Source organism: Hyperoodon ampullatus, assembly GCF_949752795.1.
Source record: "Hyperoodon ampullatus genome assembly, chromosome: 2".
NCBI lineage: Eukaryota > Metazoa > Chordata > Mammalia > Artiodactyla > Ziphiidae > Hyperoodon > Hyperoodon ampullatus.
Window position 1 is genome coordinate 168792376 of NC_136915.1, and position 12884 is coordinate 168805259.

The 12884-nt window shown below is 36.1% G+C and overlaps 1 protein-coding gene across 6 annotated transcripts in view; it reads right to left on the reverse strand.

The window, feature by feature from the left end:
- Window positions 1-12884, reverse strand: part of DNM3 (dynamin 3) — a gene marked incomplete at both ends in the record, with an annotated part of 593219 nt that overhangs the window by 490773 nt on the left and 89562 nt on the right. For all 6 annotated transcript variants that reach the window (XM_079696529.1, XM_079696527.1, XM_079696525.1 and 3 more), the window contains one exon: window positions 11820-11893. In XM_079696529.1, the coding sequence (XP_079552655.1) occupies window positions 11820-11893 (74 nt within the window). The remainder of the gene's footprint in view (window positions 1-11819; window positions 11894-12884) is intronic.

Consider the following 12884-nt stretch of genomic DNA (forward strand, 5'->3'; position numbering starts at 1 on the left):
TCTCTGCATTAGAACACTAAGCATCTACATGTTTTGAATATTCCCCATGTGCATGACACCCAGGCCTCAGGACCCAGTGCAACCACAGCCTCAAGTCTAACCTTGCCCAGGCTCTTACTACCCATGGCTACTGAACTCCTGAGGTGAAGGCATAACCCTTTGTAATAAGCCAAGCTAGCAGCCCTCCTTAATTGGAAACAGAAACCAAAATGCATTTTTAAGAGTATCCAAAGCTAATAGAAGAAAGTCAAAAGACAGAGAGTGTTGCTCAATTTATTTTATGCTGACTAGTATAGCTTTCACTTGATAACTCTATAACACCAACAAGATAGATGTGTATAGAAAGAAATGTAAATAACCTAAATAAATTAGTGAAATTTCTTTAACAGTACAGTAAAAGAATAAGGTACTATAATCAAGTATATCTTGGGAATGCAAGGACGCTTAAATAAGAAATCTATAAAGGTAAGGGTGAACATATCTGAGTTTTTTAAAAGATAATCTCAATAAATGCCAAAATGCATTCAATAAAACTATATACCTATTTATTTATTAGATTTTAAAATCTTTTAAAAATTAGGAATAAAATAGTTCCTTACCAGGAAAAACAAATAGCAAATAGCATATGCATAATTTAACACAAGAGGCATTTTCATCAAAGGAACACAATATGGTTCTGGAAGCCTTGAACAATGTAATAGGGCATTAAAGAGAAATGAAAGACATACTAATGGAAATAAAAAGATAATCATTATCAGCAAATACTTCGTCTCCTACTTCTCCTAGAGAAAATAAAGTCATCAAACAAGGAATCCACTACAAGTACAGACCTATCTGCAGTTTCCCCCATATTTTCCACTTTCCATTTGGTTACAACAAAAGAGGTATCCCTTCACCCTCTTCATGAGTAAAGAAATTATCCTACCACTTTTCAATCTCTGAATCACTCTATCATTTCCTTCTCTTACATTCAATGACACCTACTTTAAGGTTCTTATCCTCCTATCATGTTCCCTTTTGAGGTCCCTAGCCCACAAGACCCTACCCAATGAGCTTTTTCCCTGTTTCAGCAACATCGTCTCTCTTTACCCCATTTCCTACTCCCCTTCCTCACTCACTCCACCTCCAGACCTACTGGTCTCCCTGTTAAACTTCAAACAAATAAGCAGCTCCCACCTTAGAATCATCTAACGTCCCTATGCCTACACAAATATCATCACGGCTTAAATGTTCACTTTCTTCATCCCCTAACCTTCTGTGTGTTTGTTTTGCTTTTTTTTTTTTTTTTTTACAGTTCCTGTTGGTTTTTCCACAAGAATATAAGCTCCATGATGACAGGGACATTTGCCTGGTACAGAGGAATCACTCAATAAACATTGGGTGAATGAATGCATCTAACAAAAGAAAGTAGTATTTATGGAACTTATCCCAGTTAAGATATGAAGGCACAAGTAAATTGCATGAACAGTGACATATATCTCCCCTTGCTTCTTTTTGCCATTTTGTTAGCCATCCATCAACCCAAGCCTATAGTCATACCCCAGACATCCCTGTGAACAGTGTGCCTTTAGGGTAAAAAAAAAGAAAAGGAAGGGGGGCAATTCTTAGCTGGCATCAATTAGAGTAGAGTACTGAAATGCAAAAGCCCCATTTTGAGGTTGCTGAAGGATTGTTGGGATAGTAAGTTTTCCCTGAGGGGAGAATTTCTAGTCCACTTCACATGAAGAGAGAGGAGGGGCATGAGGTATGATCCTCACTGATTAATGGGAAGTAGTGAAAGAACGGTCAGGGGCTTAGAAGGGACAAGATTGGAAGACTGTTGACAAAAGAGTATAAGGAAGAAGCACGTGATGTTCCTTCTCAAAGGAGCTCAATGTGTAAGAACATCTTTCTCATGTCAATACTCAACAAAAAGCCCCCACTGCAACAGAGCTTATTAATATTCTGGTCAATAAGTCTCTTCTCTCAGCCATCCCAATATTTGCACAAGTATTTGTTGAATAAATTAAGAAATGCAAATAAAATTACTATATAACTAAAATACCCAAGAGAATCAATTGAAAATATTTTAATCTGTCAAATATAGAGTAAGATGGTTAATTTAAGATTAAAATTAAAAATAGCAGCTTTTACATAGATCAGCAATTAGGAGTCAGAAAATATAATGGAAAAAAAAAAAACATATTCAAACTACAAGAACAAAAATAAGTATGAACACCCTAACTAGAAACGTATGGACTCTGTACAAAGACCATCAAGAATTTTACCAAAGTAAAAGAAAATGTGAGCAAAGGAAAGAATATAGCATGGTCTCTGTATTGGAAAAAAATAATAATATTTTAAAGCTATTGATTATTCTCTAATGAATCTATTGAAGTTAAAATAATTCTAGTGGCGATGGTTTTGTCTTTAAAAAATTATTCTAAACTTTGACACAAATAGAAAAGAACCCCTAAATAAAAATAAATTATGGGAATAGAAAACTATCAACAGTGCATCCATACATGTGTACATTTGAGGATCTGGTATTTTAGTCCTTCACATAAGAGCCTTCCATGAGCTTTTTCCTGTTACCCTGTTTTTATTGTGGATTTACCTTGAGGAGAAACATGCTGCTTTTTTCTTATTATCTTAAGATGCTGAGAGAAGATAATTTATAAGATGGACTCATTCTTTTCCTGAACCACACACCTGTGACAATTACTGTAATGGACTGGACCTATGTGTATATGTGTATGATAACTGGAGCTTTGTTCTCTCAATCTGCTGTGCACAAAGCAGTCAGGGGAAAAAAAAAAAAACACAAAAAAACAAAGTCCTGAGAGGACCTTCAAAACGGAGTAGAAGTAAGACATGGAGATTACCTTCCTCCAGAAAAATACATAAAAAATATGTCAACGTGTGGAACAACTCCTAAAGAACACCTACTGAACGCTAGAAGAAGACCTCAGACCTCCCAAAAGCTGTGTGGCTGACAGGGTTTTGGTGCCCCAGCTGGGTTTCCAGCCTGAGCCTCTGAGGTGGGGGAGCCGAGTTCAGGACATTGGACCACCAGAGACCTTCCAGCCCCACATAATATCAGTTGGAGAGAGCTCTCCCAGAGATCTCCATCTCAGCGAAAAGACCCAGCTCCACTCAATGACCAGAAATCTCCAGTGCTGGACACCCCATGCCAAACAACTAGAAAGACAGGAAAACAACCCCACCCATTAGCAGAGAGGCTGGCTAAAATCATAATAAGTCCACAGACACCCTAAAACACACCACTGGAGGTGGTCCGACCCACTAGAAAGACAAGATCCACCAGAACACGGACACAAGTCCACTCCACCAGGAAGCCTACACAACCCACTGAACCAACCTTACCCACTGGGGGCAGACACCAAAAACAATGGGAACTACGAACATGCGCCTGTGCAAAGGAGACCCCAAACAGAGTAAGTTAAGCAAAATGAGAAGAGAAATACACAAGTGGGTAAAAACCCACCAAAAAAACAAATGAAGAGGAAATAGGCAGTCTACCTGAAAAAGAATTCAAAATAATGATATTAAAGATGATCCAAAATCTTGGAAATAGAACAGAGAAAATACAAGAACCGTTTAACAAGGACCTAGAAGAACTAAAGAGCAAACAAACAATGATGAATAACACAATAAATGAAATTTAAAATTCTCTAGAAGGAATCAATAGCAGAATAACTGAGGCAGAAGAATGGATAAGTGACCTGGAAGGTAAAATAGTGGAAATAACTTCTGCAGAGCAGAATAAAGAACAGAGAATGAAAATAATTGAGGACAGTCTCAGAGATGTCTGGGACAACATTAAACGCACCAACATTCGTATTATGGAGTCCCAGAAGATGAAGAGAAAAAGAAAGGTACTGAGAAAATATCTAAAGTGATGATCGTTGAAAACTCCCCTAATATGGGAAAGGAAATAGTTAATCAAGTTCAGGAAGCACAGAGAGTCCCATAGAGGATAAATCCAAGGAGATTTACATGCCAAGATACATATTAATCAAACTATCAAAAATTAAACACAAAGAAAAAATATTAAAAGCACCAAGGGAAAAGCAGCAAATAACATACAAGGGAATCCCCATGAGGATAACAGCTGCTTTCTCAGCAGAAACTCTGCAAGCCAGAAGGGAGTGGCAGGACATATTTAAAGTGATGAAAGGGAAAAACCTACAATCAAGATTACTCTACCCAGCAAGGATCTCATTCAGATTTGACAGAGAAATTAAAACCTTTACAGACAAGCAAAAGCTAAACCAGCTTTGCAAAAAAAGCTAAAGGAACTTCTCTAGGAAGGAAACACAAGAGAAGGAAAAGACCTACAATAACAAACCCAAAACAATTAAGAAAATGATAATAGGTACACACATATTGATAACTATCTTAAATGTAACTGGATTAAAGGCTCCAACCAAATGACATGGACTGGCTGACTGGATACAAAAACAAGACTCATATATATGCTGTCTACAAGAGACCCACTTCAGACCTAGGGACACATACAGACTGAAAGTGAGCAGATGAAAAAAGATGTTCCATGCAAATGGAAATCAAAAGAAAGCTGGAGTAGCAATTCTCATCTCAGACATAAAAGACTTTAAAATAAAGACTATTTCAAGAGACAAAAAAGGACACTACATAATGATCAAGGGATGAATCCAGGAAGAAGATATAACAATTGTAAATATTTATGCACCCAACATAGGAGAACTTCAATACATAAGGCAAATGCTAACAGCCATAAAAGGGGAAATCAACAGTAACACCCCACTTTCACCAATGGACAGATCATCCAAAGAGAAAATTAATAAGGAAACACAAGCTTTAAATGACATTAAACAAGATGGACTTAATTGATATTGATAGGACATGCCATCCAAAAACAACAGAATACACATTCTTCTCAAGTGCTCATGGAACATTCTCCAGGATAGACCATATCTTGGGTCACAAATCAAGCCATGGTAAATTTAAGAAAATTGAAATCATATCAAGTATCTTTTCCAACCACAACTTTGTGAGACTAGATATCAATTACAGGAAAAAATCTGTAAAAAATACAAACACATGAAAGCTAAACAATACGCTACTAAATAACCAAGGGATCAGTGAAGAAATCAAAGAGGAAATAAAAAAATACCTAGAAACAAATGACAGTGAAAACATGACGACCCAAAACCTATGGGATGCAGCAAAAGCAGTTCTAAGAGGTAGTTTATAGTAATACAATCCTACCTCAAGAAACAAAAAAATCTCAAATAAACAACCTAACCTGACACCTAAAGCAATTAGAGAAAGAAGAACAAAAAAACCCCCAAAGTTAGCAGAATGAAAGAAATCATAAAAATCAGATCAGAAATAAATGAAAAAGAAATGAAGGAATCAATGCAAATATCAATAAAACTAAGGGTTGGTTCTTTGAGAAGATAAACAAAATTGATAAACCATTAGCCAGACTCATCAAGAAAAAAAGGGAGAAGACTCAAATTAACAGAATTTGAAATGAAAAAGAAGTAACAACTGACACTGCAGAAATACAAAGGATCATGAGAGATTACTATAAGCAACTATAGGCCAATAAAATGGACAACCTGGAAGAAATGGACAAATTCTTAGAAAAGCACAACCTTCCGAGACTGAACCAGGAAGAAATAGAAAATATAAACAGACCAATCACAAGCACTGAAATTAAAACTGTGATTTAAAATCTTCCAACAAACAAAAGCCCAGGACCAGATGGCTTCATAGGTGAATTCTATCAAACATTTGGAGAAGAGCAAACACCTATCCTTCTCAAACTCTTCCAAAATATAGCAGAGGGAGGATCACTCCCAAACTCATTCTACAAGGCCACCACCACCCTGATACCACAACCAGACAAAGATGTTACAAAAAAAGAAAACTACAGGCCAATATCACTGAGAAGCAGAGATGCAAAAATCCTCAACAAAATACTAGCAAACAGAATCCAACAGCACATTAAAAGGATCATACACCATGTCAAGTGGGGTTTATCCTGGGAATGCAAAGATTCTTCAATATATGCAAATCAATCAATGTGATACACCATATTAACAAATTGAAGGATAAAAACCATATGATCATCTCAATAGATGTAGAAAAAGCTTTTGACAAAATTCAATGCCCATTTATGATAAAAATCCTCCAGAAAGTAGGCATAGAGGGAACTTTCCTCAACATAATAAAGGCCATATATGACAAACCCACAGCCAACATGGATCTCAATGGTGAAAAACTGATACCATTTTCACTAAGATCAGGAAGAAGACAAGGTTGCCCACTCTCACCACTATTATTCAACATGGTTTTGGAACTTTTAGCATCAGCAATCAGAGAAGAAAAAGAAATAAAAGGAATCTAAATCAGAAAGGAAGAAGTAAAACTGTCACTGTTTCCAGATGACATGATACTACACATATAGCATCCTAAAGGTGCTACCAGAAAACTGCTAGAGCTAATCAGTGAATTTGGTAAAGTAGCAGGATACAAAATTAATGCACAAAAATCTCTTGCATTCCTATACACTAATGATGAAAAATCTGAAAGAGAAATTAAGGAAACACTCCCATTTACCACTGAAACAAAAAGAATATAATACCTAGGAATAAACCTACCTAAGGAGATAAAAGTCCTGTATGCAGAAAACTATAAGACACTGAAGAAAGAAATTAAAGATGATACAAACAGATAGAGAGATATACCATGTTCTTGGATTGGAAAAATTAACATTGTGAAAATGACTATACTACCCAGAGCAATCTACAGATTCAATGCAATCCCTATCAAACTACCAATGGCGTTTTTCACAGAACTAGAACAAAAAACTTCACAATTTGTATGGCAACACAAAAGACCCCAAATAGCCAAAGCAATCTTGGCTCCCTGACTTCAGACTATACTACAAAGCTACAGTAATCAAGTTAGTATGGTACTGGCACAAAAACAAAAATATAGATCAGAGGAACAGGGTAGAAAGCCCAGAGATAAACCCATGCACATATGGTCACCTTATCTTTGATAAAGGAGGCAAGAATATACAATGGAGAAAAGACAGCCTCTTCACTAAGTGGTGCTGGGAAAACTGGACAGCGACATGTAAAAGAATGAAATTAGAACGCTCCCTAACACCATACACAAAAATAAACTCAAAATGGATTAAAGACCTAAATGTAAGGCCAGACACTATCAAACTCTTAGAGGAAAACATAGGCAGAACACTCTATGACATACATCACAGCAAGATCCTTTTTGACCCACCTCCTAGAGAAATGGAAATAAAAACAAAAATAAACAAATGGGACCTAATGAAACTTAAAAGCTTTTGCACAGCAAAGGAAACCATAAACAAGACCAAAAGACAATCCTGAAAATGGGAGAATATTTTCAAAAGAAGCAACTGACAAAGGATTAATCTCCAAAATATACAAGCAGCTCATGCAGCTCAATTATCAAAAAATAACAACCTAATTCAAAAATGGGCAGAAAACCTAAACAGACATTTCTCCAAAGAAGATATACAGATTGCCAACAAACACATGAAAGGATGCTCAACATCTCTAATCATTAGAGAAATGCAAATCAAAACTACAATGAGGTATCACCTCACACTGGTCAGAATGGCCATCATCAAAAATCTACAAACAGGGCTTCCCTGGTGGCGCAGTGGTTGAGAGTCCGCCTGCATATGCAGGGGACGCGGGTTCGTGCCCCGGTCCGGGAGGATCCCACATGCCGCGGAGCGGCTGGGCCCGTGAGCCGTGGCCGCTGAGCCTGTGCGTCCGGAGCCTGCGCTCCGCAGGGGGAGAGGCCACGGCAGTGAGAGGCCCGCGTAACGCAAAAAAAAAAAAAAAAAAAAAAAAAATCTACAAACAATAAATGCTGGAGAGGGTGTGGAGAAAAGGGAACCCTCTTGCACTGTTGGTGGGAATGTAAATTGACACAGCCACTATGGAAAACAGTACGGAGGTTCCTTAAAAAACTAAAAATAGAACTACCATACGACCCAGCAATCCCACTACTGGGCATATACCCTGAGAAAACCATAATTCAAGAAGAATCATGTACCACAATGTTCATTCCAGCTCTACTTAGAATAACCAGGACGTGGAAGCAACCTAAGTGTCCATCGACAGATGAATGGATAAAGAAGATGTGGCCCATATATACAATGGAATATTACTCAGCTATAAAAAGAAATGAAATTGAGTTATTTGTGGTGAGGTGGATGGACCTAGAGTCTGTCATACAGAGTGAAGTAAGTCAGAAAGAGAAAAACAAATACCATATACTAACACTTATATATGGAATCAAAAAAAAAAAAAAAGGTTCTGAACAACCTCGGGGCAGGACAGGAATAAAGACACAGACGTAGAGAATGGACTTGAGGACACAGGTAAAGGGAAGGGTAAGCTGGGACGACATGAGAGAGTGACATGGACATATATACACTACCAAATGTAAAATAGATAGCTAGTGGGAAGCAGCCTCATAGCTCAGGGAGATCACCTCTGTGCCTTGTGACCACCTAGAGGGGTGGGATAGGGCAGGTGGGAGGGAGACGCAAGAGGGAGGAGATATGGGGATATGTGTATACATATAGCTGATCCACTTTGTTATACAGCAGAAACTAACACAACATTGTAAAGCAATTTTACTCCAATAATTATGTTAAAAAAAAAAAAAAAGCTCCCAAACTGGGAACGCCTAAAAGGTAGAAGAAGCCTGTATCAGTTTTAGGCAAATAAAATTTTGTTATTCAAACTCTTCAAATTTAAAAAAATAATAAAAATTATAAATAAATAGATAGATAATGGGGGGAGGACTACAGCCCTGATAGATAGATATTAAAGCAAATTATAAACCTGTTAAAAGTAAAACACTGTAGGGACTTCCCTGGCAGTCCAGTGGTTAAGACTTTGTGCTTCCACTGCAGGAGGTGCGAGTCAGGGAACTAAGATCCCATATGCCGCATGGCACAACACTATAGTGTTGGCACATTAAAATAAAAAAGATATTCAGAAATAGATTGCACTAAGAGTGGAATATAATATAAAGGAGACTGGGGAAAGAATTATTTCTTCATACATGAAAATAAATTTCAGAACTAAATGCTAAAAAATTTTAAAAGTATGGAAAGGAAAAAACGATGCTAAATATTTACTTTTTGTTAAATGTAAATGTATAGATTTTATAACCAAAAAGAGTAAACCTTCTATATATTAAAAATGATATAACCAGACTATAAATCACCAGAAAGGCAGAGACTTTGTCCTAGTCACTGCTATATCTCCAGAGCTTCAAATAGTATCTGATACATTGTAGATTTGTAAGCAATTTACTTTTTCCAAATGATGTCATTCAAGTCCATTCCTTTGGATCAAACTTCGATTTTTCTACATTAAGAAATGGTTTAAAATGTCTACAATTTCTACTCAAAAAGTGAGCTGAATTGTGATAAGGATTGCATTGACTCAATCAATTTGGGAAGTATTGCCATCTTACATTAAGTCTTCCAATCAGTGAACATGGGATGTTTTTCAAATTATCTAAATAATAGTTTGTAGTTTTCATAGTATAAGTTTTGCTCTTCTTGTTAAATTTATTCCTAAGTAGTGTATTCTTTATGATGCTATTGTAAATAGAATTGTTTTCTTACTGCAAGTTTTTGATTGCACATTGCAAGTGTATAAAATTACAATTGATTTTTGTATCTTTATCTGGTATCCTGTAAACTTGTGGAGCTCATTTATTAGTTCTAATAGTTGTTTAGTGACTTCCTTAGGAACTTTTATGTACTCGATCATGTCATCTGCAAATAGAGATAATTTTACTCTAACTTCTCCAATATGAATGTCTTTTATTTTTTTCTACTGCCCAACTGAGCTGGCTAGAACCTCTAGTACAACACTGAATAGAAGTGACAACAGTGGACATCCTTGTCTTATTCCCAATATTAGAGAGAAAGCATTCTGTCTTTCACCATTAAGTATGATGTTAGCTGTGAGTTTTTCATACATGTCCTTTATTAAGTTGAGGAAGTGCCCTTCTATTCCTAGTTTGCTGAGTGTTTCATGATGGAAGTATGGGATTTTCTTAAATGCTCATTCTAAGTCTATTGAGACAATCCTGTGATTTTTGTTTTCATTCTGTTGATATGATACATTACTTGATTTTCAGATATTAAATCAATCTTGCATTCCTAGGATAAAACAAGCTGATTCTCAAATTCACATAGAATTTTAAAGGACTCAGGATAGCCAAAACAACCTTGAAAAGGAAGAACAAAGTAGAAAAACTCATACTTCTGAATTTCAAAACTAAGTACAAAGCAAGGGTAATTAAGAGAGTATGGTACAGGCACAAATACAGAGATATAGAACAACTGAATAGACTTGGGAGTCCAGAAATAAACCCATATATCTATGGCCAATTGATTTTCTATAAAGGTGCCAAAAAACATACAGTGGAGAAAGAATAGTCTTTTCTAAAAATGGTGCTGGGACAATTGGATATACACATGCAAAAAATGAAGTTGAACTCTTACTTTGTACCACTTATAAAAATTAACTCAAAATGGATCAAAGGTCTAAATGTAAAATCAAAACTGTAAAATTATTATAAGAAAACATAAGGGTAAACCTCCATGACCTTGTTTTTGCAAATTATGAGGCATGAACTTTACAAGTGCTTCAGTCTTAAGCATTCAAAGAAATTGTTAGGAAAAGTAGTAAAATCCTCAAAAAGCAATAGGCAAAGATAAAAGAAAACAGCCAATTCACAAAAGAAGAAATACAAATACCAAATAAACACACACAAAAAATTCCACATCACCAGTTATTGAGAAACAAAAATGAAAACAAAGCTCATTTGCCTATCAAATTACCATGGTGTTAAGGAGAGGGCCAAAAACAGCACATTAGATATAGATCCAGATATGGATATAAACATAGATATAGATACACATACACTATACATATTGATAAATGGAATATTGCCCACCATATCAGTAAACAAAGGATGTCACTGTTATCAGTGATTGCAGCCACCACAGGAAGGTGAGCTGGTGAGCCCTGAGGAAACTGAGGATGTGAAAACACACGATACTGACCCCAGATAGCTGAGGTGCATATCAAAGAAATGATTTCACTGAGCCCAGACTCTTGCATCTTCCCAGTCTCAGAAAAGTGATAAATTCCTTGAGATATCTAGTTTTCTTTTATTAACAGTAATCTTTTGTTCCTACTACCTGCCCTTTGTTGCAAAACTCCTATATATCCTAGCTCCCCCGTTGCCTCCTGAGAGCAGGTCTCTCAGGGTTACTTGAGATGCTGCCTCCCGGGCTTTAAATCCTAAAAATTCCCACCAAATAAAACACAACTCTCAACTTTTAGGTTGCACTTTTTTTTTTTTCAGTCGACAATATGCATACAGGTGTTAGATGGATGTTAAATTACTTTTAAAAAATTCCCAGACACACACACACACACACACACACACACACACACACACACAGGAAGGAAGGAAGTATACCAAAGGGGTATTAGTGGTTATGCCACACTGTAAAATTATAAATATATTACAATGAGAAATGAGACTTTCCATTTAATGTAATAAATTTAAAAAGCAATGAAGAAGAGGGCATTTTGGAGGTAAATATAGGCAGCTACCCATAGCAGAGTGATCACAAAACGTTTCTGTTGCTACAACCCAACAGCCAGGAATGGAGACAACAGGTACCATGGGATACACTCACCCATGTGGCAAACATCCTCATTCATTACCTGCTTTGGAAGTAACAAGCTGCAGCACAAGAGGCCTTCTCGTTACAATGCCTGACCCTCGAGGGAGAAAGTCCCTAAAAAAAAAAAGAAGGAATATATTAAGGCATATTAAGGAATTCTGATCACCTATAAATTTACAAATCAAGTTCCACAGAAATTCTAATTCTCAACCTTTCAATGCATCACATATCTAAAGAATGCTAGACCCACCTTATAAAAGAGACATTTGCAAAATAAAAAAGGGGGTGGGGGTGGGGAAGGATCCTTATACTGAATATTAACCCACGTGCATTATCATAATGACCTCACTGGAATATGTAATTCATTCATTTAGCTGGAATTAATAAAAGTTTGCATTAAACTACTGTGTATTGTCAATTAATTTTTATTTTCAGAGAACAAGGATTGACAAAAATATTTGCTGTGGAAGTTAATCCTTAAACTCTTTGGTAATTAAAAAATTCATCACTCCATCCAGCTTCAAGATCAATATTAATACCATGAAATACTGACCATTATAAGAGGTAATAAAGGCACATTAGATTGTATCTTCTAAATACCTAAATTTTTTCTCCAATAAAAGGTCACACACAAAATGTGGGATTAAGCGGAGATAAATATTGCATATGTAGAAATTAACAGCAGAAAAAATACTGCAATTTGATTTTTGTTTTTTCTCATTTCCGATAGATAGGAGCTTATAAAAAAGGAGATTTTTCAAATAAATATTGTGTTTAAAATGGCATGTTAATATACACTAAACCAATAAAACTGCAAAGAAAGTATTTTATAATTACATCTATAACACCACATAAATCAGTACTGATTCTGCAATGTCAAAGAGAATTCATAAACATACCTATAACACTGTTTTTAAAGACATTTAGAATGACTCACAACTTTTAGAAGCATCATCATTTTAAAAATCACAGAATTCCATTCAAAATAAACTTCTGACTCAATGGCAACGTTTCCCAAAAAGTGGTTCCAGGACCACCAGAAAGTGTTATAACCACAGACACCCAGGATCCATTCTGAACCTACAGATTCAAAATGTTCGGGGAA